Source organism: Exophiala mesophila (genome assembly GCF_000836275.1).
Source record: "Exophiala mesophila strain CBS 40295 unplaced genomic scaffold supercont1.3, whole genome shotgun sequence".
Classification (NCBI taxonomy): Eukaryota; Fungi; Ascomycota; class Eurotiomycetes; order Chaetothyriales; family Herpotrichiellaceae; genus Exophiala; species Exophiala mesophila.
The window spans coordinates 2,036,879-2,063,127 of record NW_015622506.1 but is presented as its reverse complement, the minus strand read 5'-3'; the positions used below and the strand labels follow the sequence as shown (position 1 = coordinate 2,063,127).

At 50.3% G+C, this 26,249-nt stretch overlaps 8 protein-coding genes across 11 annotated transcripts; 5 read left to right on the top strand and 3 right to left on the bottom strand.

The window, feature by feature from the left end:
• Positions 1-107: 107 nt before the first annotated feature.
• PV10_04342 (proteasome subunit beta type-5) lies at positions 108-1,440 on the top strand. Its single transcript, XM_016368887.1, has 2 exons — positions 108-693; positions 757-1,440. The coding sequence occupies exons 1-2, from the start codon at positions 340-342 to the stop codon at positions 1,252-1,254; spliced, it is 852 nt and encodes a 283-aa protein (XP_016224675.1). The 5' UTR covers positions 108-339; the 3' UTR covers positions 1,255-1,440.
• Positions 1,441-2,895: 1,455 nt separating this feature from the next.
• Positions 2,896-5,434, top strand: PV10_04341 (uncharacterized protein). The gene is made up of 3 exons (XM_016368886.1): positions 2,896-3,031; positions 3,114-3,377; positions 3,433-5,434. Exons 1-3 carry the CDS (start codon positions 2,984-2,986, stop codon positions 5,269-5,271), a joined length of 2,151 nt encoding a protein of 716 aa, XP_016224674.1. The 5' UTR covers positions 2,896-2,983; the 3' UTR covers positions 5,272-5,434.
• A 3,447-nt stretch (positions 5,435-8,881) lies between these two features.
• PV10_04340 (uncharacterized protein) lies at positions 8,882-11,534 on the top strand. The gene is made up of 2 exons (XM_016368885.1): positions 8,882-9,027; positions 9,238-11,534. The coding sequence occupies exons 1-2, from the start codon at positions 8,972-8,974 to the stop codon at positions 10,892-10,894; spliced, it is 1,713 nt and encodes a 570-aa protein (XP_016224673.1). The 5' UTR covers positions 8,882-8,971; the 3' UTR covers positions 10,895-11,534.
• A 174-nt stretch (positions 11,535-11,708) lies between these two features.
• PV10_04339 lies at positions 11,709-13,051 on the bottom strand. Of its 2 annotated transcripts, XM_016368883.1 has the most exons (4): positions 12,691-13,051; positions 12,374-12,629; positions 11,935-12,296; positions 11,709-11,833 (listed from the first exon to the last, which is right to left on the bottom strand). In XM_016368883.1, exons 1-4 carry the CDS (start codon positions 12,831-12,833, stop codon positions 11,806-11,808), a joined length of 789 nt encoding a protein of 262 aa, XP_016224671.1. In that variant the 5' UTR covers positions 12,834-13,051; the 3' UTR covers positions 11,709-11,805. The 2 variants fall into 2 exon arrangements, with proteins under 2 accessions (XP_016224671.1, XP_016224672.1); XM_016368884.1 differs by having other exon boundaries at positions 11,709-12,296.
• Positions 13,052-13,524: 473 nt separating this feature from the next.
• On the bottom strand, positions 13,525-16,074 carry PV10_04338 (the record flags this gene model as incomplete). Of its 2 annotated transcripts, XM_016368881.1 has the most annotated exons (6): positions 13,525-14,361; positions 14,413-14,774; positions 14,832-15,303; positions 15,355-15,393; positions 15,450-15,608; positions 15,662-16,074. In XM_016368881.1, the coding sequence occupies 6 exons, from the start codon at positions 16,072-16,074 to the stop codon at positions 14,073-14,075; spliced, it is 1,734 nt and encodes a 577-aa protein (XP_016224669.1). In that variant the 3' UTR covers positions 13,525-14,072. The 2 variants fall into 2 exon arrangements, with proteins under 2 accessions (XP_016224669.1, XP_016224670.1); XM_016368882.1 differs by having other exon boundaries at positions 13,525-14,774.
• Positions 16,075-17,684: 1,610 nt separating this feature from the next.
• Positions 17,685-19,150, top strand: PV10_04337 (uncharacterized protein; the record flags this gene model as incomplete). Its single annotated transcript, XM_016368880.1, has 2 exons — positions 17,685-17,727; positions 17,826-19,150. The coding sequence occupies 2 exons, from the start codon at positions 17,685-17,687 to the stop codon at positions 18,386-18,388; spliced, it is 606 nt and encodes a 201-aa protein (XP_016224668.1). The 3' UTR covers positions 18,389-19,150.
• PV10_04336 lies at positions 18,946-22,103 on the bottom strand. Of its 2 annotated transcripts, XM_016368879.1 has the most exons (3): positions 19,653-22,103; positions 19,536-19,604; positions 18,946-19,472 (listed from the first exon to the last, which is right to left on the bottom strand). In XM_016368879.1, exons 1-3 carry the CDS (start codon positions 21,502-21,504, stop codon positions 19,435-19,437), a joined length of 1,959 nt encoding a protein of 652 aa, XP_016224667.1. In that variant the 5' UTR covers positions 21,505-22,103; the 3' UTR covers positions 18,946-19,434. The 2 variants fall into 2 exon arrangements, with proteins under 2 accessions (XP_016224667.1, XP_016224666.1); XM_016368878.1 differs by having other exon boundaries at positions 18,946-19,604.
• Positions 22,104-22,575: 472 nt separating this feature from the next.
• PV10_04335 (uncharacterized protein) lies at positions 22,576-26,089 on the top strand. The gene has a single exon (XM_016368877.1). It carries the CDS (start codon positions 22,865-22,867, stop codon positions 25,793-25,795), a length of 2,931 nt encoding a protein of 976 aa, XP_016224665.1. The 5' UTR covers positions 22,576-22,864; the 3' UTR covers positions 25,796-26,089.
• The last annotated feature ends 160 nt before the right edge of the window (positions 26,090-26,249 follow it).

Genomic DNA, 26,249 nt, shown 5'->3' with positions numbered 1-26,249 from the left:
GTAGTTCGGGTCACGTGTCTATCATAACACGTGACTGTAGCTCGACTCACGTGCCGTTACGTCTCCAAGGCTGCCAGCGTCGCGTCACCAAAAGTCATCCGTGGCAGCAGCAAAGCAACGCATCGCATCGTCGAAGCCTCACTCATTCTCCCGCTCATCACTCCCACCCTCTCTTCATCATCTCGCCTTGTTTTTGTTTTGACTTGTACCACAATTCAGACCTTTTTGTACCAACACCCTTTTCTTCCCTTGTATTCTGAATCATTCAACTACCTTTGCCGACCGGAACCTTAGCAATCACCACCCTGCGAACACCTTCTCCAGACACACCTTGCGATCATGGATACCCTCGTGGCCCAATACACTCAAGCTCCGTTTGGCCACGAAGGCTTTCCATCGGAAGACCAGCAAGACTATCAAGATGCCACACCTCCGCTGTCCCTCAAGTTTGCCCTCCCTCCTGTACCTCGACCATCTGCATTCCTTCGAGCTGCCACCGATGATTATTCCAATCCCAATTGCCCCATCAAGATTGCCCACGGAACAACTACCTTGGCTTTCCGGTTCAAGGGAGGCATCATTGTAGCGACCGATTCAAGAGCCACCGCAGGAAACTGGATCGCCTCACAGACCGTCAAGAAGGTCATTGAGATCAACCCCATGTTATTAGGAACCATGGCCGGTGGAGCTGCTGTATGTTGATCTGCAGATTGCATTCATTCTTCTGCTCAAACAAACATCTAACAAAATGTCTAGGATTGTCAATACTGGCTCGCATATCTCGGTATCCAATGTCGTCTGCACGAACTGCGGCAGAAACAACGAATTTCGGTTGCGGCTGCATCCAAGATCCTCGCTAACCTGGTTTACTCATACAAGGGCATGGGCCTGTCGATGGGAACCATGATCACTGGAGTCACGCCCTCGGAAGGACCGGCGCTTTATTACATCGACTCGGATGGCACACGTCTCTCGGGCAACCTCTTCTGCGTCGGCTCTGGCCAGACATTTGCTTATGGTGTGCTTGACGCGCAGTACAAGTATGATTTGGAGGATGACGAAGCCTTGGAATTGGGTCGAAGGAGTATTCTGGCGGCCACCCACCGAGATGCCTATTCTGGCGGTTACATCAACCTGTACCATGTCAAGGAAGACGGTTGGGTCAAGCACGGTTTCTTCGACACCAACCCCATATTCTGGGAGACCAAGTTGACCAAGGGAGAATTCTCCAATGTCACAAGCGACCTTTCGTGAGCATTGCCTTGAGACAAACATATTATGGGCAAGAGTCGCCCTTCATGGGCTTCTACCTTGACTGGGTTGGTTGGCGTTTTCTCGGCGGACACAGAGACGACTGTGGAGGAGTAGTGTACCATCACTCACACATAGCACGTGTGACCCCATTAGATCGAAATACAATCAATCACCTACCAGCAGTTATTGACACAAAGACGAGTAAGATAATAGTCTACGTGAATGGTGAAGGCGGCAATCCTATGGTATCAAAATAGTCTCTGATGATTGGACCGCCCATCGATCAGGCCGAGGCTCTCGGTTGCTTCCATTGCGCAACCGGCATAATACCAAAACCGATCCCAGGCATGTCGAGGTCTACTAAGTCAGGCATTCATCCTTGGGAAACCAGACCTGTCTTAAAGCCCCCATTCGCTTGAATCGTGAAAGGCATTCATCGTCGTTACTTGGATCGGGTTTGAATCTCCCCGTATTGAACTCAGAACTCCCAGTCCCAAGTCAACGATAATGATCTCTTTACAATATCGCTGGCATGATTCGTCGTAACATCGTTGAATGAACATAGGTGAGCAAGAGAGGGTCAAACATATCGTTTCTACATCACAGAATCGATCGCCAATCTTGTTCTATTTCATCTTTTTCTGTCAAACATCCTCAGCACAACCCATCTATATATCTTGCCCGGCCAGCCATAAGCCTCGACTTGGCCACCAGCCATGTCTATCTTCTCAGCCTCATACCAGGCTTCCAATCAGGGGATCACACCGCCAGACCTCGCACATTTCCAATCAATGCCTTGGACCAATGCATTTCTGACTGATCCAACGTATCGCGCCATCCCTCGATACACAGCACCCGAAAAGAATGACGGCCACACTCTCATGGGCGAGACATGGAACACAGATAGAACCATTGTCCACATGATCACTTTTGCAAAAGCCTCGCCCGAAAAGGCAAAGAAACAGACTGATGCCCCATCAACCATACTAGCACCACTCGCCGTGCCCACGCCCCAAGACGATCCGACTTTAATCACCCGATTTTACACTTTGGGCAAAGGGCTCAATGCTCATCCATCCCTCCTACATGGCGGCGTCATTGCCACGATCCTTGACAGTACCCTTGGTGCGGCAACTGGAATTCACATTTCACTACCTTCAACACTCGCTCCTTACGGACCTGGTGCACGCCTGACTACCTTTACAGTCGATCTGCGCATCACCTACAAGAAACCCGTAAAGACGCCCTGTACCATTTGTGCCAGGAGTTGGGTGGTCAGAAGTGAAGGCCGAAAGGTGTTTGTCAAGGGTTGGATAGGCGGAGAGGACGGAACGGTGCATTCTTTAGCAGAAGGCATCTGGGTCATGGTACACACAAATAGCAAGAAGGGAATAGAAGGGGATAAGGGCAAGGGAAAGGACAAGGAGAAATTATAAAGGCTCTGTATGAGCATACAAGCGATTGAGAGTGATAGACCGAATAGAGAGAGTTGGGAGACATTTCCCGAACTAGTGAATATTCACATTAGGACATTCACTAAACCAAAACAAGACTTTGCATAACCACTCTATTGCCTCCAGCCTCGCGTTTCTCGAAAATTGGCGCGACTCTGGCTTCGTTCCACTTGATTTCGCGAACATCATCCAGACCATATGATTATTGACCCCCTCTCATCACAACACTCCTCGTTCTCCCCTGGCCTACACTTCCTTCACCCTCACTGCCTGTCATGACCCAGATGCTCAAAGACCCGGCAGCGGGGTTGCCTCCCCAGCTGGTATGTTGAAAAGAATCCTTCGCAAACGATGCCAGGAACCCATTTCCTGAACCCGCTCACTGACTCGTATCGTTAAACGCAGGTCCCTCACATGCATCTCATCTCAAAGCATCGCTATGCTCTCGCAAATAACCCTTCTTTCGAGACCATCACGAATTATCTCCTTGAAGCACCCAAGATTGTACGCGATCTGCAGCCCATGCACTGGCAATTCCTCGACACTCCTCAAGATGGCACCATGATGCTCACATGGCAGCCATTGGAATACCTCGCGACGAACTTTGCCAGCGACGGATATATTTGGGCGGATGTAGAAGTTGTTTTCAAGACTGAAGTGAAAGGCTATGTAAGGCAGAACGCAGCGTCTTGAATCCTTCACTACTGACTCTCTCTCTCACCAGACGTTGGAAATGTTCATGCAACGATCTGGCTATCGCGCTTCAGGAGAAGCAGTCGCCTCTCATTGTCGGAGAAGATACCGTCTTGTTGGCGTGAACCAGGGTGTCGGTCTCCCAAATCCCGACACCAGTTTGTGGATTGTCCACTACTCCAAAGCCGCATCTCGAGACCACATCCCCTCAGCATCAATTCCTGTTCCTCCACAGATCCAAGCTCAGGTCCAACAACGTCGCATCATCCAGGCGCAGGGCCATCTACCCCGGAAAGAATTCATGCTACATGATCGAGCCAATTGGCCCATGATTCATCTTCCTCAAAATCTTGCCAGGGCTCTGGGAGCCGCCCCGCAGGCCGTCGCACACCGGAGAGGTGGTAGCATCACCCAAGACACTCCATTGGAAGATGAAGAAGACGTCTCTCGCGGTGATCTTTTCGACTTCATGACCCCAAGAGACATCAGCCGGCTACGGTATGAACAACACCATGAATGGATGGAGGAGGTTGTCCAGTCTCCGCATCCCATTAAGTCGATCGTTCCCAGCGACTTGGGACTCGGCCGCAAAGGTGTATTAGAAGATTTGACTCGGGATTTCTTCGATGCGCCCACGTCTGCCCTACGTGAACCCTCAAGTCAACCTCCTGCCGCAGCCGGAAAGTTGGCGGCCGGCAAAGCCCAAGAATTCACCAAACGCGCAGAGGCCAAGTTGGCAGAGATGCGAGCCGAACTCGAAAAGATGAAAAAGATCCATGCAAGGAGAGTTGGTAGAATGGAGCGTTCTACCGTGCTGAATACCGCCGAGAAGAGACTTCGAAGTGCACCCAACACCACCGAACGACGTAGTTTGTCTCACGGTTCGCAGGCTGATGTCGACCAGAACCAGGCGCAAGACGTGCTCAACACCATCGTTGCAGAAGTCGAGTCGGTGTTTGGGAAGAAGATTGAAAAGACGTCGAATGTGACTTTGATCAACAGAGGAGGGTTGGAAGATCGCGCTCCTAGCACTCCTGCTGCCATCGACCGCCCCTCTATACAGTCACCTGTCAAGACTGCCAGATCTAGCCTTCCTCCTACCACTTCTGCGACGGTGTCGCCTTCGGGCCCAAGTTCGACTGCACCCGAGACCGAATCTCAACAGCCACAAGCCATTCCTGCACCAAGCTCTACTCAACAACCCCCAGCTGATAAGAATGAGCCAGCCCCAACCGAAGATAAACCCCAGGTGTCGGCTCAGCCCACTCCTGGCGAGCCTCAATCTCATGCCAGTGGCGACGACTCTAATGAAGCTTCAACTACAAACGATGGCAAAGATCAGATTGAGACTCCACAGGTCGACATTGCGGAGAGCAATGGCAACAACAGTGGACAAGAGGACACAAATATGGAAGGTCAGGAATGGGTCATGATTGATGAAGATGGTGGACAGAACGGCGACGATCTGGAACTTCCTGATGTGCCTGATGTGCAGGAAACCCGCGACGATCAACAATATTCCGGACAAAGCACACATCAAGAACAGAGTCAGCCAGCACAACAAGCACAAACACAAACACAGGCACCAGAACAGACACAGGTACAGGCTCCAGAAGCGGTCAAAGAACCATCACCGAGACCAGAACTTGCAGCTCAGACAAATCAATCTCAACAAAACGACGACAATGGTCTCGACACCCCTGATTTCGGCATTGGTGGGGACTTTGATAACGTCGATGTCGATACCGCTGGAGATGCTTTGGCAAGTTATGGCAATGATGAAGGGGATGATGACTTGAATCTCGATGGGATGGAAGACTCGGCTTTTGGCGACGCCTTCCATCCTCAGGAAGATGAAGAAATGACCTAGGAATAAGTTTCTCCACTATCATGGTTGACTTGTGTATATTACCTGGCCAAAGCTTGGACACTTTGAGCAGCGTGTAAACTTGAACGACGAGTCCTGGATCTAGAACTGATTAATCAAAGACCAACAGAAGTAAGGGATGAAGCAATAAATATATGCGATCGTGTTGTATGTCGATTCAATGATCTCTACACACAATTCCTCGATGGGTTTGATAGTCTCGACATCTTGTGATCCTCGGAAATGCAGCCAGAAGATCGATCTTCCATCTGCTTTAAATACTTCTCCATTGTCTTGAAGTCCTCTTGGGTGAACAAACACCCAGCGCCCTCATGCATCAACCATGATTACGCTTGCTGAGCATCATATCCAAACAACCACTCCCTCCTCTCTGAACTGCCCCAAAAAATCGGATTTTCATCCCCATCTTTCGAAATCAACTCATCCCTTTTAACCTGCTCATCCCCATCCTGCAAATGATATGCCGTCTGAAGTAATCGCCCTGCTTTCTGAATCCGCGAAACCCGTGGTTGTCGAATCCGTTGATACTCGTCCAATGCATCCCTCAGATTCTTATTCCTCCGCAACGACGCCGTCAAGACAAAGGCATCCTCTGTCGCCTGTGCCGCTCCTTGCGACATATACGGAAGCATGGGATGACAAGCATCTCCCAACAAACAGGCTTTCCCACTCGGATGCACCCAACGATCAACAAGATCCAGATCGTAGAGTCTCCATTTAAGGAATTTAGTCTGTCCTGCCAAATGGCAGAGTTTCAGGATCCGTGGTTCCCAATCACCAAACCGACGTAACAGTTCCTGATTGTTCTCGACGAATACTTTACTGTCGATGCCCTGCAGTTTGGCATCGTTGACGGTTTCTGACGCGCAACATGCTACAATATTGTAGATCTCGCCTCCTCGGACAGGATAGCCGATGAAATGTGCGTCTGGTCCGCACCAGGATGTTACCCATGGTTGAGAAATCAGGTCGCGGAGTTCGGGATCGCGCATCAATACGTGTCCTTCGATGAGGATTCGATAGGCGATGTCGCCGGTGTCTTGGGGTGGAAGTTCGCGGCCGAGGACTTGGGCGCGGGCTTCACTTTGGACTCCTGAATTGGGAAATAAAATGAAACTGATTAGCTCTTGAGGTTTTAAAAAGGGGGGGAAGAGAGGGATCATGATCTTTTCCTCAAGCACAAGACCCTTTAGAAGACTCACCATCCGCAACCACAATAAGATCCGCATCATAACAAGACCCATCCGCCGTTCTTACAGCAGGTTTCTCCCAATCATACTCGACAACCTTTTTCGCTTTCAAAATCTCCACTCCCACGGCAAAAGCTTTTTCCAATAACAGAGAATGATAATCTGCTCGATGGACCATAAGATACGATCCACCAAAATCCAATTCTGGCACGCCATGCGACATATGTGCTAGGACTGCGCCGTCTGAATATCTCAAGAACCGATTGCCATTTGAATGTGTTTTTCTCGTGTGGCTGAAATCAATGCCTAAGCTGTGCAGGAGTTTGAAGCAATTGGGTGGAATGCGCATGCCGGCGCCGACCTGATGAATATATATACTTGTTAATGATTTTTTCTTTCATAAGTTATTGACATGGACTGGGAAACTTTTGATCATTTGACCATTTGTACTGACTTCTCCAAATGCTGTTGCTTCCTCGAGTACGAGAACGTTGTGGCCATCGTTCTTTAATGTTATTGCTGTGACGAGTCCTCCAATCTGTCTTTACTGGTCAATGCTGTAAAGCGATTCAAATGATAAGAGTCCGGGGAGCAAGTACTTACACCAGCGCCAACTATAATGATATTGTATACATTTCGCGGAGAGGTCGAGTGGTCAGCCATGTTTTTTCGATAGAATATCAGAGAACCAGAGACTCAAGACCCTCTATGACACTTGACGATCATGTTTTTTGTTCATATTGGTCTATGACTGAAGTCTCGAATAATTATCTATAAAGCCGAGTTTCGACCTTGGAGTCATGATAGTCTGTAAAAGAGACTTGGCCAATGTTGTCCTGTCTCGGTAATGCAGTACGGCAAGCACGCGAGAACCGTTGCACATCCCGATAGATTTGATCAATTGTTAGTAAAATCACTATCCGAGTCCCGACGTTGGCGCCTTGTCAACGGGTGGATCAACTGCAAGGCCAAGTATCATCCCCGCATCGCCTCAGGAAGTCCGAAGGGGAGAGGTTGAGTTGGAGGTCGGAATATAAGAATTAGTAAGTTTGACTCTGAGAGTATAGTGTGTCATGGTGGTTTGTTCCGAGAGTCAGATATATCATTGTGTATTTTTGTTCGTTAACGCGGATTTCACCTGATTCAGAACCGTGCATAGGCTGTCTCGACAATAGGCTAGAGTGCCCTGACCCTGCGACTGATGATAATAATTTAATTTTATTTCTTGTCCTACTTGAACCAAAGGTCGCATTCTCTTCTTCCGGCTCTCCTTCCCCACCTCATATGCAAACCTAGATCCAATGTCACAACCAGTATCAGGTTCAGTTCCTCTCCCATCAACTCCATCAGTCTCAATATGCTATGTTGTCAATGGACCCCTAGACGGATCGAAACCGATCATCGCATTATCCAACTCTCTAGCCGCCAGCACCAGTCTCTGGGACGAATTTGTCTCAGAAATCCAGACCAAGTTCTCCGTCATTCGATATGACGCTCGATTCCATGGAGACTCACCGTTATCGACGGATCCTGAATACGATTATTCACAACTGACCATGGATGACTTAGCTGAAGACCTGCTGGTCGTCATCGACCACCTCAAAGTCGATAAACTGCACGGCCTGATCGGATTGAGCATTGGCGCAGGGGTAGCATTGATATTTGGCTCCAAGTGGCCAAATCGCGTCGAGCACGTTTTGGTAGTCGGCACTAAAGCCGCCACTGACGATACCGTCAACGCGACATTCGACCAACGCATCGCTCTGGCGAAAGAACATGGTATTCCATACCTAGCGGGCCAGAGTATTTCACGGTGGTTTCCTCAGGAATGGATTGACACGCACGCTCGCGAGGCCACCGCTCTCCAGTCCATTGTTGCGCGTCAACCTCTCGAAGCGTATACCGCAAGCGTTGCTGCTTTGAAAGGGTTGAATCTTTTCCCTACGGTGGAGAGGATTGCAGCTGCCGGTGACGGTGGTCGCTTTGTGTTTGTTGCGGGCGAGAATGATGGGACCATTCCTCAGGAGAGTGAGAAACTGGCTTCCATTGCCCAGAGCAAGTTTATTATGGTCCCTAATACTGGGCATATTGTTCATATTGAGAGTCCGGAGAGATTTGGCGAGATTGTTAGCAGTGTCCTATAGATCTCTGCGAAGAACAATAGAGCATAGATTGTAATATTCTGAGAACCAGAACTTTATGATTCTGAACTTCTGTGAGATGATAATATTAAGAGGAGATCAAATAACATGACTAAGCAAGCCAAGGCTGAGCCACGTGACCATGATCTCTCTCTTCCAATGACGTCGACGCTTTGCACGTGGGACAAAAACAACTTCCCACCCCACGTGCTCCGTCCGAGAACAACGTGTGGATTCTTGTACATGTATCTGTGTGGTTGATAAAGCTACAACCAGCCACTCTGATCAGCATGTTCAACAAGATTCGACGAAAAGTTTCCAGAAGGCCACCAGAGTGAACAAAATAAGAAAATGTCGTTACGCGGTGTAGCGCAGGGGAGTCTGTATGGGCTGGTTGACATGGGAAGGTAAGTTGATGTTGATATTCCTTCCCCAAGTGTCCCAAAAGGATCAGAGTTTTCGAGACCCTGCATAGGTTTTCCAGGGAATCTTGGATATCGATCACTGGCTAGTCTTGATCTTACCATCAAATGGTCAGATGGCACGCTCAGTCACCGTCTCGTCCCCCATAGTCTGTCAATGATGTGAACATGTCTGACTTTCTCGTCCGATACTAGCAATGGAATACGCTTCTCCATCACAGACCTGAGTCCATCAACCGCTCGTTCACTGCCAACGGTATATCAAGATCGCGAAGGCATTTCACTCTATGACGCACAATACTCGTACGCGGGAGGGGCGAAGGGACCGATCCCGCAAGAAATCATCGACGCAGTGGTGACTTCATTGCTCAAATTCAAGACCACCTGTGCCGACTTTGGAGTTCCCGGAACCAATATCCGTATCTTGGCCACCGAAGCAACACGAACGGCCGACAACTCAGAGGATTATCGTCGGCAGATCCGTGAGGCTACAGGATGGGAAGTCGACTTGTTACCCAAGGAGATCGAGGGAAGAATTGGAGCGCTTGGGGTTGCCAGCTCGTTCGATCAAGTGAGTGGCTTGGTCATGGACCTAGGAGGCGGCAGTACGCAAATCACCTGGATGATAGCACAGGATGGTAAAGTGCAAACCAGCCACAAAGGTTCATTCAGCTTTCCCTATGGGGCAGCGGCCATGACTCGACGACTCGCTGAAATTCAACTCCAGCGTGACGGTGCAAAAGCTCACGCTGAGCTCCAGGAGACAATGAAGCAGGAATTCCAACAGGCTTATCGAGACCTCGAACTGCCAGAGTCGCTCCAATATCAAGCCAAACACGGCGGATTGACCCTGTACTTATCCGGTGGTGGGTTCCGAGGATGGGGTTATTTGCTCATGTCTCAACATCGGGTATCTCCATATCCCATCCCTATCATCAATGGCTTCAGTGTACAGAAGAGAGAATTCCAGCAGACGGCGACAATCAGCACCGTTGCGGCCGAGGAGTCGGTCTTTCGCATCTCAAAGCGAAGAGCAGCTCAGGTACCTGCAGTGGCTTTCTTGGTCAATGTCCTTGTGGCGGCACTTCCCATGATTCAGAATGTCCGTTTCTGTCAGGGAGGAGTCAGAGAAGGGTTTCTTTTCGACACGTTAGATCCAGCCACCAAAGCCCTCCATCCTCTCCAGGCCGCCACTGCCCAGTATGGGCCCAATTCAGCCGAAGAGATTGGTCGACTCCTTCTATCAGGCCTTCCTGGAGAGAATGACCTTGACCGCCACGTTCCACCCTCGTTCACCCGCTCGTTCATCCGGTCGGTGGCTGATATGATGTATTTGCATTCGCCTTTACCCAAAGAATCACGATCAACGGCTGCAATGCAAGCGCCCTTGGTTGGGGTTCTGGCGGCAGCCCATGGTATTTCCCACACGGATCGCGCACTGCTCGCCCTTGTTCTCTGTCAACGGTGGAACGTCGACCTGGCCCCTCCAAACTCCCACACCGAACAGCGACTTCGTGCCATTCTGACTCCACAGGAAGTTTTCTGGACGAACTATCTTGGCGCACTGGCTTTGTTGGTGGGTGATGTGTATCCCGCGGGCCAGGTGAATTCGAAACAGCCGCGCTTAGAGTTTCATGCTCGCTGGACGTCGGGTCTGGGGAAGAAGGGGCTTCAGGATGGTGTAGCGCTCGTCATCAAGTGTCGCAAGGATGACCATATGACGTCGCCGGCGGTGTTGAATCGTTCTATCAAGGAGGTTGAGGCTGTAGGAAAGAAGAAGAATCGAGTGGGAGGTAAGGAGCATGGGTTTGGTGTTCCAATTGAGGTGGATGTCCAGCGGGTTCTGGGTTGATCGATAGGTGATATTGGATGGCTGCCGCAAAGACCGTTGATATTGGGTCGGGCCAGATGCATCTGAGACAGATATGGAGGCGGATGGCCGTGTGAATACAGGAACAAGAGGACAAAGAAAAGGTGATTGTCTTCATGATTTGGATCGATTTCCAGCAGGGATGAATGGTTGTCTTGAAGAATGATGGGAACTGACTGATTGTGATCGATACCATCAAAGACACGCGAGTCATTCACTCACTATCATTCACTATCTCGGACTCAGTCTTCACCTCAAGTCACGCGACAAAATTCGCTCTATAACGCGCGGGGTCTCAGAATTCTCTTCCAATATCAAGGTGACGTGGTGCAGTCGGTGAGCACATCCTCCCTACGGGTTGCCAACCTCAAAGAAGCCGTCGGTACCCCTTCCGCCCACAGTCCCCATCTATCCCCACTTGTGTACACCGGCTCGGGCCCGTGCTGGGGTGTGCTGTTTACAACATTGAGCTGGGGTGTGCTTTTCACATCATTGAGCTGGGATGTGCTGTTCGCAACATTGCCTGGGCCGGGAGTCCTTGTGGGGGTATTTGGGATGTATGGGGGCGGAAGGGGACAATACCGACGCGCGGACTTGAGTGGCAAAGGGGTGAGGAAGACCTTGGTTCAAATCCAAGCGTCGCCACAATCTTTTTTTTCTTCTCTTTTTTTGGTCTTGCGCATTCACCTGGTGCTGCCGCATTCATGCATAGCTTTCAGCTATATGTGCCATGTGCCAGCAGGTGACTCAGCTTCACAGATTGGCTTGAAATGATCGTGATCCTGAGGGGTTTTCACTGCAACCCACGTAAGCAGGTTCCTTTGCATTTGTAACTATGGCATCTTGGTCCTTTTTATGCTAGACAGGAGATGCCCGCCTACCAGCTTTTAGCTTCAGAGTCTTGATTTCTCCTTGGGTGACCTAGGTCGGAGTCGAGGCGTTAGAACCATTGTCCTCAACCTGTCTTAGATGCCACCTCCTCTCCTATGCCATTCTCACTTACGACTGACCAACTCACTTACTTCAGATGCTCTTCGAACCACTGCAAAGCCTGGATGAAGGCGCTTTCCTTTGCATATTTGGCCACAGGGTTATTCAAATCCCCACGCACAGCGAAGCCATGCTCAACGCCAGAATACAGATTGATCTGGTAGGGGTAGCCAACCTCTTTCAGGATGACCTCTGATTCATGACGTTTCTCGGTAGGGAAAATATGGTCGGTCTCAGCGGCGGAAATTGCGAGAGGGCCTTTGATGTCTCGGAGCTCAGCGGCATCGACAAATGAGGGATGTGCCGTGTATCCAACGTCAATCTTGCCAGAATCCGGTCGGAGATGTCGCACTACGTATTTTCCTCCGAAGCAGTAGCCCACTGCACCGATTTTCTGAAGGGGCCGGCATTAGCAATATACTCTTTCCGCTGTGGAGATGCATCATATTTCACTCCACCTGACATACGTACCTTTGCGTTGTATTTGGTGCGGAGCTCAATAATGCATGCGTCGATGATGGGGTCGACCACAGGAGGAAGATGGGCTTTCTTCTGCGGGTGATATTCACCCGACAGCCATTTCATAATGTCAAAGTCGCCCGGTCGGTTCAAGGGGATGGGGTCCTTGTCGAACAAGTCTGGGGTGAGGACAAAGTAGCCATTGGCGGCAAACTGGTCAGCGATCAATTGAGCATTGTTGAACCGGTGGCCGATGACATCGGTAATGCTGCATCGAGTGTCGTCAGTCGAGGCGAAGAGGTCAGAGGAAGAGGACATGGGCAACATACAGCAGAATGGCGTGTTCAGTTGACTTGTTCTCTGGCCAGCTGACGTATGCTTCAAAGTCACCAATGGTGACAAATTCGCCAACAGGGTCGCCCTCGTGCTTGACGCCCTTGTAGCAACAAGATCCTGGAGGATTTGATGCCATGGTTGACGTGGAAGAATGGTCGATTTGTAGGGTTGAAAGGCTCGTCAAGACTTTCTTGAGTTAAGTCTTGCCGTTGGATGTCTAGTCAAGGTGGACAATGTGGACAACGTGGACAAGATGATGCCATGGAATTCTTATCGAGGGCAGTCGCGGGGTAATATAGGGAAGGGAAATGTACTCCAGGCAGGCGCGGGTCACGTAGGTACGATAGACATGGGTCGGCAGGAGCGGTTGTTTTCTTTGGGAAGGAAGCATGGCACACAGTGTGTACAAGGGTGGCATTGGGGGTGGCATGGGTGGGAACTCTGCTATGTAATCTATGCGGGCCTTTGCTCATATCTGACCAGTAACATAAAGTGGAAGAACCCTCCATGGAACGCCATCGATCGTCTTGCACAGGTCCCAAAGTGAGATTTGGGTTAAGATCAGTATTGGCAATTCTCGGGCGTCCTGGCGATCGTAAACCAAAATGTTGTATCGGCCAAAATGAGCTGACGTACCAAGATACTTGAGCGGAGACCTTGAGTTAGTACGACACCACAATTAGTTGTGTATTATTGGTGCCATGCCCATCTTGTCATCCATGGCCTCCATGGCCTCCATGGACCCAAGGGGAGGGGCCGAGGGGCTCCGTACTCCGTAGATGCTGGTTCCGACCACGGAAGCACCGTTCATAGGCCTAAAAACCAATCATGGTCCATCCATATGCAAAAGCCCGCTGCATAATTGAGAATGAATCTTTTAGTGTGTCAAACTGCCTATCATTGTCCATGCGATTTTGCCCACCCACATCTAAATCTTCAGTGTTTGGGCTTTGTCTGCGGCTAGAGCGCTTTGAATCTCCATCTCGCTGTCGTACCCAAGATCTGGTGGGGCAGCAAGATTCTACCCCCCCCCCGGTGTTACTCAGTCGTCCGGAGATAATCCTATCAGGACTGATTGCGGATCGTATTCCCATTGGTATCAGGACTTGGGAAGACGGGTCTCTCGGTCTCTCGGTCTCTTCCATCCATCTGTCTGCTATATTACCTTGCCACATTTCCGAGCAATGGTCGGGTACGGTAAAATGACCGCTTAGTTCGAAGCCTCCCACCCAGGATTCACGGAGTCTACTAAACCCGAAACCAACAAAGAACCTACCCATCACCGGGCCGTGAGAACAAAACGTGGATTCATTCACTGATGCTGACTGATAGTAACGAAGTCGACATTTTTTGACATGGCGACTGCAAACTTACATCACAAAATGTACCTGAAAGAGCTTCCATAATTCTCCACACCCACGTTCGTCCCAGGTTGGCCCCCTTCGTCTGTCTTGCCAGATTTCTTCAAGACCCCATACTTCTTGTCCAGCTTCTTGTTCTCCCACACCAGAAGTGTACGAAGAGACAATGCAAGGAATGCGTTGAAAAACATGAATGCCGCGCAGATACTTTGGCCTTTGACGTAGCGTGGCTTCTGGTCTTGGGGAAACACCCTCGTTCCCAGCAAAGGCCCGCATTGACCGACGAGATTCAGGAGCACGATACTGTGGCTGTTAGCATTGCATATAACCTTGCCATTCCATTTCCTCACTTACCCCATGCCTCTCCTTGAGTCGGACCCTTGGTTGTTCACCACCCATGGGAGAGTATTGGCAATGGCCGGAAACACACCGGCCGCCGCCAGGAACGTCCCAAAGTATCTTGGCGCGACCGCGGTGCATGTCGCCAGCAAGACATATCCAATGCCTGCTACACAGCTCAGCATGGCAATCATGAGGCCCCGTTGCTGCAGTCGATCAGCAATCCAACATGTGGTCACTGTCACGATGGTAGAAACAAAATATGGTGGCGCCGACAAGCCTTGTGCCGTAATCGAGGAGAATCCCATCTCGTTCAGGATCGTTGGGAGAAACACTGGCAACGAGGCGTACGACACATTACATGAAAAGTACATGAGCTGTCGATTGGGTCAGTCCACGCCAAAGAGTTGGATGTCTTTGTTGTCGGCACTCACCGCGGTGAACCAAGCCTTTGCATCTAGTAATGTCTGCCCGATTTCCTTGAAACTGATCTTGTGATCCTCACTATCGTGCCCATGTTGGCGGATGACGCGGGCTCGAGCCACCTGCTTCTCCTCCTCGCTCAAGAATCGAGCGGTGGTCGGGCTGTCAGGAAGGAAGAAAAATGCCAACGGTGCTGCCAGTATGGTCGGAATCCCTTCGACCAGGAACAGGAGCCTCCAGTTGGCAAGTCGAGAATGTCCACTGGTAATGCCATATGCCAACGCTCCGGCAAAGGTGTTAGCCAGTGGGGCGGCGGCAAGGAAGATGCCGCTGCGGAAGCCATGTTCGTGTCGCAGATAAAAAAATGACAGGAGATAAGGGATGCTAGGACCGAAGCCTGCCTCTGCAGCACCGAGCAGAAATCGCAAGGCCATGGCTCCACCCCACGACTGTACAGCCGCTTGACACGTTGCAATGATTCCCCTGATCCGGGTGTTAGTGATGCTCATGTTTTCTGTACGTGAATTGAACTACCATGCCAAAGTGATGATGCATGCCCAGGTGTGTGGCTTGCTAAAGGACACTTCTGTCAGAGGATATTACTTGAATGTAATTTCGGGGAGCCCAACATGATTTTCCACATAAAAGCCTGGAACTGGAACACAATGTAAGAAATGTAAAAGATGGTGAGCAACCAGTCGTATCGGTCGCCGGTCAAATTGAGGTCTTTCTCCATTCCCGCAATTCTCGCATTCCCAATATTGCTCCGGTCCAAAAATGACAACAGGCTGACTGTGTCAGCACAATCTGGCTATGTCCGTGCAGTAGTCAACCAACTTACAATAGAAAGGTCACGAGAGGTGGGACGTGCCAGTCAATCTTGCGTAACACTCTCTTCTCCAGTTCGGGGTCTATGGTGATTGCAGCTGAGGAATGTTCATGTTGGTCAATGCCGTGATCTTTTTCGTCTGCATCCCCGCCTGAGTGACTGGCTGGCATGGTGACACCGTTGCTGGCGTCTAATAATGAGGACATGGTCACAATCTGGACTTTGAGAGATCGGATACACCGAGACTGGGAATTTTGAAAACTGTGGTAGATGTGTGAGGGGAAGGTAACTTGGAGCATTATTGTAAAGCGTCTTACCTCGAAGTCAGACATATCTTCCATTGTTGAGCGGCCTTTTGCCGTTCCTTGGGAGGATGAGGTCATTGGAGGGGTTTTTTGTACATCAGAGATGCCATAGCTGGACATCAAGTTACATCCGCGGATGTCGTCGAGCAAGGGTAGGGTCGGCCGAGACTCGTACACTACGACAACCGTGGTTGCATGTAAACAGCACCTCTTGTTGCAGATCCATTGCCTGTGACGACGAAGTGGTCCGGGGTGTGGCTAACACGGCACAACCAGGAGGCTTCCGATAGTCAAAACCTTGGAATTTGCCTCAGAAAGAAGCTTTGGGGTAACGGTGGTAAAGTCGCACCGCGAGAGGGTCTCAAAGTTGAGACTGATCAGTCAGTCCCCCACCTTTGTGAGTGAGAGAATTCGAGAAGTGAGGCGGCATCGTTGGCCACACTGCGGTTGTTGTTTCTTACTGTTCTGTTCCTTCCTATTTGGTGATGCGTGAGAACTGGGTTGCACCTTCCCTGCCTCAGAGAATTTACTCCAGGTCCTCCTCTATCGTGCCTTCCCTAGTCCGTAGTTTCCCAGGGTCCATCGACAGCCGCCTTGGCACCCGTGCGCCTTGGTGAGCTTGTTTTCTTCCGTAAGCCAACCACCCATCAGAGCTCACTTACCACTGCGACGCGTGCCACGACAACTACTCCGTACTCCGTATGTTCCTTCCTTCCCCCTAGGGCCTAGACAACAGGATTAATACTTTCTCCGAAGCCCCTCGGCCCCATCATTCTCATCCACGACTTCAGCTTTCTTCTCTCTCTCTTCCTCTCCATTTGTATCCCCTTACCTGTCATCCCAGATTGTCTGACAGCACTCAACTGCCGCACGTTCCTCTCTCGGATCCTTCCTTACTCACTTTCTCCACAGTAGACACGATCAGATTACCTACATGCAATTTCATCTTGTACCATCTACACCTTATTTTTCTCACTGGTGCCTGGCCATACGATCCAAGCTACGAGGCGGAGTAACTCGTCGCCTAGCCTCCTGACCACGTGGTACTGCTCGATCGGTCTACTGGAACGTGTGCATCTGGATCTTCGTGAATATTTACGTCCATCCGGGGCAAGAGAAACACCGTCGCCTTTTACGGACCGCCAATGCTTCTCCTATGATCGTGTTTCACGTACACAAATATCCCTATGCGAGAGTCATGTCATGCCACAACCTCAGTCGTCCCCTGGATTTTCAATCATAATGCACGGTGGCATATTGTCCTCTACGCATGCGACTTCCTTTCAATCCCCATGGTTTGTCTGTCATGGCCCGCGTACCAATCTGTCTCACTCAATGCATCATGCCAATGTTTTCCAAGCCATACAGCGTTCTTTGCTCCGTACTTACGAAAGTCAGCTTTCCACGCGAATGATCACGTCCAAGGGTCGAGACACCTTCCTGTGCCCATAGTCCAGGCCTCCTCTGTCTTGGCCCGTGCAGGCTTCATTTCCGACTGGGCTGTCATAGATCTGACATCTGACAACACGCCAGAAATCCTGCCAGAGTCATGACATCCCGCTGTTAGAGCCATTTCTCACCAATGGGTTTTGCTCGTGCCCTCATGCCCTCCCCACTACTCTTGGATTCGACCAAAAATGGACTAAGCCTTCTCTTTCCGTCTTCCACTCTCAGACCAAAAGGATCCTCGTGCTGGAGCGAGTCGTCGAGATGGCATCCCATTCATCACAATGCCCAACAGGCCGAAAGCCGTGATCGACACACAGGGCTCCAGTTCACGGCATTCCCGCGCACGAACCGTCTCAAGATCCTCGATATAACTCCCTACCCTCATCCCCAGCTTTTAGTCTCTCCCTACTCCGATCCTGTAGCTCACCGCCTAGATCGCCACTTCCCTTCCACCAGCGACACCAGACCAGCGTCCAGCGCTGCGATGATCTTCACCAGGCTTTTTATATTGATAGCCTTGTTCCTCGGCCTCTGTGTTGGGTTTGTCGTCCCCAATAAAGAGTCGACAGGGGCGAGCCCTCACCTGGCCAATGATCTCACCAAGCTCCATCCCATGAACAGACCCAACCTTCTCACATGCCGCAACACCAACCAACGCATGTCCTGTTACGGCGGGCCTCCAGTCACCCTCGACACTTGTCGAGAGGTGTGCACCTGCGAGAATGGCCGAATAAACTGCCCAACCTACAAGTTTTGCGACGATGAGACCATGGATACCTTCTGTGCTGGTCTGTGTGCTTGTGCCTCAAATCTGCCCAACAAGCTCCGAGCCAATGAAGGCGATACGATGATCAGTGCCCATCGGTACCACAGATTAATCGATGAGGAAGAAGAGGCCGACGAGGAAGACGAAGGTCTCTTGCGCCGCCACGCTCGTCAACGTCGCGACTATGGAGATTCAGATGCTTCTGGCGTTGCTCTCTGATATCTCGTCGAATGCTTGTACCACCATTGGGTTGACAACTCACCCAGCGATTTATAGCCTCATTGATGCATTTCAAGTCCCAAACGACGCGGCAGCCTACTCATCTCCACAGTGAGGCGGTACTTCTTCTTCCTCTTACTCTCACCTCGCCATACTGCCACACTCATTGCCACGATACCCTCAATATTCTTTCTAATGATGTCTTCTACCCAACCAGCATCGGCGTTTCGGAGCCTCACAGCTTGCTACCTTTCTTCCAAAGAAAACCCTCACGACGCGTATATTTCGGTTTCATCTGTATAAACCGGATCATGGCTACCACCACGGCCACAGCAGCCAAAGCCGACAACAGACATGTCTCATGATTCTTGACATTTAGGTCAAGCACGACAATTGTATATACAGAAGTTCTACTCTGGCCACCATCCTGCATTTTCCTATATCCTTTGGCGACGACGACCAGTCACTTTTATCGCACTACTTCAATCATACTCTATGATCTCAGTGTTTTTTGTTTCTAGCATATGGATGTCTACATACGGCGACACACTTTTGTAGCGGCGCTGGTATGTTGGACTTGCTGTTAGAGGCCTACCAAAGCCATGTCCTGGTTGAAGTTCTTCTGTGGAGTGTTGGCAACAGAAACAGGATAGATCTACATGAAGGTGGACAGTGTGATGTGTATAATAACCAAGGCGAGAAGCCAATCTGAGCCTAGAGCTATGCGTAACTTAGCGAGATAGTGTCAATGCATAAGCTCTGCTCGACTGTAACCACCATTGGAGTTTACTATCGTGTAGCAGGATGCCACTCGGCTCCGCACATTCAGTGATTATGCATGTTGTGGCCGTGATCCCCTCTTAGTAGAGTGGCTGAATCGAGAATTGGTCAGAAGAAGATGCATGGATCTCAGTTATGTAAACGTAGAATTTTTCACTGCCAACATAGAGTCAAACGGCTTATTGCCCGCTAACGCAAGTTGTGTTTGAACTCAAAAAGACATCTCCTCTCCAGTCAAACGCGTCACATGGTGAGCTTCCTGGCATTTACGCTCCAGCCTTCTCCGCAGTTCGCATGAGGGCACCTATACAATCACGTCAGCCTAGTAAAAGGGAAGATTTTTGGAAAACCACAGAAAAGGACTCACCAACAAAAGTCAGGACCAAACGGGGCCGACCCTCAACAATATCATCTGGCAGAAGGTAGATGGTTGAACCTAGAAATAATTAGCAGGAATCCTTTTTGTTCAGCTGCAAGGTCTTACCAAGTTTTCTGGCAATGCTGATTGATAGCTTGGCGTTCGAGTAGGCATCTTCATGTGTCTTGCCAGGCGTCACCAGATCATAATCCACATAGTTTGCCTTGATACCATTCAAAACATCGAGTAGGAAGACGCCGCTGGTGACGGCGGGATCCTTGAAAGTTCGAATCTGTGTGTTCTTGCCTCCTTTTTGGGCTGTCTGGTTGGCCCATTTGATGATGTCAGAGTCTGATAAATCACGCTTGCCCATGCGCTGTGCAAGGCCAGATAGTGTGCTGACAATATCTCTCCGCATCAACTGCCACACCAGACCCAGCGTCAATGTCTTCTGGCCATCCGTGATATCTGCACCTTGAATGCCGACAAGGGAAAAGTGGTTCTGCTTGCCCAACTCGACCGCATAATTGGTGTTCTCGACAGCCTTGAAGCGCGAGATCTCTCCGCCGTGAGCTGGTGGTTTGTTCACGTGACGCTGGTTGACACTGCCTGGGATGACTTTTTCGTATGCCTGTAATAAGACGGTTCCATCACGGAGATCGTTCCAAAACGAGTTGACGGTTGGCTGAACATCCAAAGAATTGAGCCAAAGAGTGAAGACACGTGCCTCTCGCTCGCCTTCAGCATCAAAGTCTTCAATTTCAGGCTTTTCGCCTTCTTCGAGGGGATCAAGACCAGGGTGGGTGTTGAAGAGATTGGCCACGAAAGCCAGGTTGAGTTTGGGATTGCCGGCCACAAGTGCGGTTGGGGTGAGGAATTTGCGGCAGTCAATCCTTTCGGCATTTTGCAGCACTTCTTCGGCGCGTTGGAGGAGGTCGCGGGTCTGCAGAGGGGCTCTTGAGCAATATTCGGGCTTCAGTTGATTCAACAGAACTGTGTAATTTTCGCCATCTTTGACATCGCCAGAAAAGTTGGTGACCCTGCGTTGCCAACCGGCATTTTTCAGATGATAATTGAACCACCGCAATAGAATCTGCTCCGGGGGGAGTCGCAGGAATTGTTCCAAGGTTTCGTCATCCTCGAGCAACCTATAGAGTTCAGGGTGAAGCTTGATGTCAATTTTGCCCAAGAGTCCCCGGCGGATAATTTGCCAAATCAGACCCAGAATCAAATGTTCTCTGACCTCGATAATGTCTCCAGCGCCAATATTGACCACGGAGCAGCCAATACCCTTGGCTGACTCGATAACGATGTTGTTGTTTTCGGTTTGGTGGAAAGCATTCAGGGTCTTTATCTTCTTGCCGGGTTTGTTCAGGACTCGTTCGTCAATTGTGTCAGGGACACTGTCGTTGATGAGCTTGGACAGAACCAAACCATCTTTGCACTGATCAAACATCTCGAAGGTGTCGGTAGGAAAGGGAAGAAGATGGCCGATGTCGGGATCTCCGGCAAGAACGGCGTTGATGTGAGTGGTGAACGCTGTACGTTCCTCTTCGTTGATTGTGTGTGTTACGTTGGCCGAGGAGCCTTGCACTTGGATTCTTCCCACGGATCCTCCACCCAGACTTGGTTTCGAGCCATGTCGAGGGCTGGTTGGTATGGGGCCAGCTGCGGCGGGCCTCTGGGAACCCGAAACGGCACGCTGTTGTGCGGGAGATGAATCGCGGACTTTGGCGATGAGGTCGACATAGTCTTCGAGTTCGACCCGCCGGGAGCTGTCGAGCTCTACTTCTTTCAAGGCCTGTCTGACAGCATCGTACGACTGTCTCTCGGACTGCTGGGCGGCCTTGATGACCGTGGCTTCGTCCAAGTAGCCTTTGTCGTCAACATCGAGTTTTCGAAAGGCGTCTTGCAGGGCAAAGATCTCCTGCTGTTGAAATTGAGGATACTTGCGAGTGAGTTTGAGGATGGCAGCCATCTTGCTGGTGGGCGCAGACGGTTGCGGGTTTTCGGTGGCAGGCGAAGGAGGAAGGTGGGGGAGGGGTGGCCGCGATGGTGGCGGACGTGGCAGATGTGTCGCAAGGAAGGAGCTTTGAGTGCAGACTGTTTGTTGCAAACCACGAACAGGAAAGACTCAGGCAGTGAGCGTCAAGAAAGAAATAAAAGATGAGGTTGGGGAAAGTAATGGGGTGACTGTTGATTGCGGCGCAGAGCGTCAATAATAAGAATAATAAGCAGGCTATTGGGGCGTCAATCCTTGGAAATATTTGGAAAGATGACGGAGACAACAATTGGGGACGTACGGGTGTCGTGCAGGATGTGGAAGTACCTAAAGTAGGCAGCTACCGGGTGGAAACTATAATTATAGGGGCGCCGACTCCACGAGTGGGTTGAAGAGAGTGAGGAGATTGAGAAGCCTACAGACACTGAGGAGGTCAATTCCTGGAGGCTCCTGGAGGAGGGGAGATGTTGCGTCAGGCTGCAGCAATACTTGGGATGTACTGTAATTACCTGCGGTTGCGTCTAACCACTGGGTAATAGGATGGAGCCTATAGTACGTGATACTGCTAGTGTCTGAGGTACTTCAGTAATTGCTTTAGGCGGCACTGGTGGTTAGGTACAAGGTACACCCTAGGTATTTGTATCGACTCATACACTCAACCTGCTTGGAGATGCCAACTCTATGACGCACTCCCGTCCTCCAGTCCCCTTTTGATTGTCAGGTGCCTGAACATCACTTGTTTAGGGTGATGACTAGGGATAGTTGACTCAGGCAGCAACCAGACGATCTCAACGAAGATCTCACTATTAGTAAGAGGCCACGAAGCCAAGGTCATGATGAATCAGTCCCATCAGTCATGAAATCTCCGTTGTGGTCCAAATCCCAAATCCCCTCCACACGCGTTTGATTTCAAGTGTGGCTGAGTTGTGGCGGGAAAAAGTGGCACTTTGCCAAGCATAAAACTGTCACGTGCCAGGATTTCGTATCCGTACTCGTTCCATTCAAGCCGCAACCAACGTTCCAGGTTACGTATGTCTTGCATCACATAACATGCCCAAGACATCAAGCCTCGCTTCTTGTACCCCTTTGTGTGTATCTCTTGCGAGTCGTTCATCTTTCTATTCCTAACCCAACGTTACTACTGTCAACAAAAGGCCAAACGACCTAACGCCCTGCAACCACCTGTACACTATACGCTTGACAACGTTGTCTTCTCCTGGGAACAATCCTAGACGATGCCTAACTAATAAGGTCTCTCCTCCGGCACATCCCGCTAGACTTACATGAAGTCAAGTTGGATCGATTCCCAGCCTTGCTACGGGCTGTCCGAAGGGGCATGGCCGACGCAGCAAAGCCATCCTCAACATTCCTAAACTCGATATCTCCTTGGTCACGCAGCAGCACGCCACCGCCCAAATCTCCCTTGCAGCCGCCCAAAGATGATTCAGCTCGATTGAAGCAGTCTTCAGGAGTGGACCACACCATCAGTCTCAGACCAAGCCCTAGTCTACGCAGATATCCAAAGGATTGTCCACCTCTCAGGACAAAATGGTACTACGCTGTCGACGTGCCAAAGCGGAAACCTTTTGCAAGTGAGTCGAATTCTGACGAATCCACCAAGGCTACTGTCCAACCCAAGAAATTCGTGGGCTTCTCAACATCCGACTCTCAAGCCATTGAAAAAGCCTTTCAGTCACTTGATACCGATCGGCCGCTCAAAGATGACAAGTCGGAACCCACCTGCACAAAGGTGCCAGTCAATGAGGACTACTTGTTTGATGTTCATATCGAAAAACGTGAACTAGGCCCCGCCTACTGGCTGGGTCCTGTGTATGAGGTCCGTCGAGGCAGCTGGTTTTACTCCGACGGCACAACGTTGAAACCCACGGATGAAAACCTTGCCAACCAGCTCGAAGAGGGGTATCTGAAAGCTGCCCCGTGGAGAAGACTCGGTGTTACTTCACCTCGATCCACATCTCAACCAAGAAGCCGTCCAAGTTCGATGAATTTTGACAGCAACTCCACAACCCAGCCCAGTAAGGCCGCTCCCGCCCAGGACGACCAAGCATCCAATCCCAACACCCATCGTCTCTTTGGCACTCATATGAACACGACGGTCACATATCAAGATGCGACAGTTGCTTATCTATCTTCGGATGACTTTTATTCTCGCATGAGCAGTATTACATATGGGAGATTTGTCGGCTATGGTGGTACCAAAGTGGTCCGAGGCTGGTCCGAACCGGTGATTAAGGCTACAGATTCCAAAACGACTGACACCAAGGAAAAGCGAAAATCCGCGAGAATTCCCACAGAGCCTGCACAAACCGATCAGAAGACCGGCCTTCCACAAGACAAGGATCGTGAAGACGCTGAACCCGAAGCCAAACCTCGTCGTTCTGCTCTTGAACGCCAACTGTCATCCTTGGCAGGAATGTCACCAGACCAAGAGAACGATATATCTGCGGAAGAGGAAGCTAGGGAACAAGAACAGCAAGAAATGGAGGATGCACGTGAGAAAGACGGGGATGACCAAGCAAGACAGATCGATCACCTTGTCCTCGTCACCCATGGCATAGGACAACGCTTGGGATTGAGACTTGATAGCATCAATTTTGTTCACGATGTGAATACTCTTCGCAAAACAATGAAAGCTGTCTATGGTTCTGCTCCAGATCTGCAAGCTTTGTCTGCCGACCCAGTCAATTGTCGGGTTCAAGTCCTGCCCATTGCTTGGCGACATCTCCTCGATTTCCCCAAGCAAAGCCTCAAGCAAAACCGAAAGGAGTTTGACCTGGGTGATGCAGATGCCGACTTTGATGATGACTATCCTTCTTTGCAGGATATCACTGTCGAGGGCGTACCAGCCGTTCGAAATCTCATTACCGACCTGGCCATGGATGTGCTTTTATACCAAAGTGCATACCGAGAACACATAGCAACCATTGTCCAGCAAGAGTGCAATCGAGTCTATCAACTCTTCAAAGAACGCACCGGCTTCTCCGGCAAAGTCAGCCTGTGTGGACATTCTCTGGGCAGTGCTATTCTCTTTGATATTCTCTGTCGACAAGAAGATAGCAAAACCCGACCTCGACGAGTATCAAGCAGAACCTCACGCGATGCGACCCATGATCAGGCTAACCTGCGACTGGATTTTGAAGTCGAGAACTTCTTCGCATTGGGCTCTCCCATTGCCCTCTTTCAAATGCTAAAGGGGCGAACAATTGCAGGGCGACAGTCTCTGGCATCGACATATGGCACCACCATACCCACCTCTCCATTCGACCCGGACCCAATGACCAATGACCCCTTCGACATTGCTGCAACAAAACCAATCGGAGGAGGCCCAAATGTACAAAAGGACATTATCCCCATCACGACCTCATCCCCTAAATGCAATGAACTGTTCAACATTTTCCACCCTACAGACCCCATTGCCTATCGTATGGAACCACTGATTTCAGGGGCGATGGCGCAACTCAAGTCTCAACCTTTACCGTACACGAAGAAGGGACTATTTGCTGCGCCCGGCATCGCCAACATATCTGCACGTGTTGGCCAACAAGTCATGTCATCGTGGTACAACCTCACATCAGGTGTTGCCTCCAGTCTCATTAACAGAAGTTTGGGCATCACGGGAGAAGAGCAGGCATTGCCTCAAGACAAGGCCAAAGCATCCGCATCGACCGGTGCGAACGCAGTTGCTGGGTCCAATAACTCTGCTCAAACACCGACTCAGCCGACAACCAGTATGCCTATCGTCGACCGCTCTCGACAAGAAGCACTCGCGGATGCAGCACGTTTGTCACCGACAGATGAACAGGCCCCGACACTCATCGACGCCGAGATCGAGACTCTGTACTCTGGATTCCAGAAACGGAACCGTTCCAAGACACCAACTTCTCTCCCTCGATCGGTCGATCCATCCGCGTCATCGACAGATCCGTCGTCAGCATTAGATCCTTCAGCCGCGAACAGCAAAAGCGATATTTCGAACTCGCCATCGACGCCGACGACAGAATACGCCATCTCAATGGAACGGGCGCGACGGCTGAAACGCGAGGAGGCGAAAGTTCGGGCACTCAACTCCAACGGGCGAGTGGACTACCACATCCAAGAAGGCATGTTTGACGTGTCTCTCCTGGCTAGTATCGCGAGTCATCTCAGTTACTGGGCCGACGAGGATGTAAACCATTTCATGATGGGCCAGATGTTGAAGACTCGTGGTCGAAAGGGCCATCGAGGAGAGAAGAGTACTGGCGTTTGAACATAGTTACCGAATCGACCCGAGAGTGCTGTTGCAGGACAACTCCTACTTGGTTGGTTTTGAAATAATTTGCTTGGTTGGTTGGATTTGCAACAGTCGGTGTCCAATTGCTCAATTACATAGAGTCTTAGATTGGAACATGTGGCGTTTGACTGGTGGTGTGAGAAAATCAATACCATGCCTTGAGACTGTTGCCTTTTAAATCTATGTCCGCTCATTCTTGTTTCCTCGAAACCGGGGTATTAAGCCTAGACTGTCCGAGCCTGTTTTCAGACCCATGCAAGGAACTGGCACTGATCCTCCAACACTCGAATATCAGTTTATTCATGTCAAAACTTCATTTTGGTCTAAATTGACAGTAATATACTCCAACGCTAAATGAAGAGACCACGTGCAAGGCGAAATGATTGGAATGCGGTAACGAGAGTTACGTCCCCTGCATGCATTGCCAAAA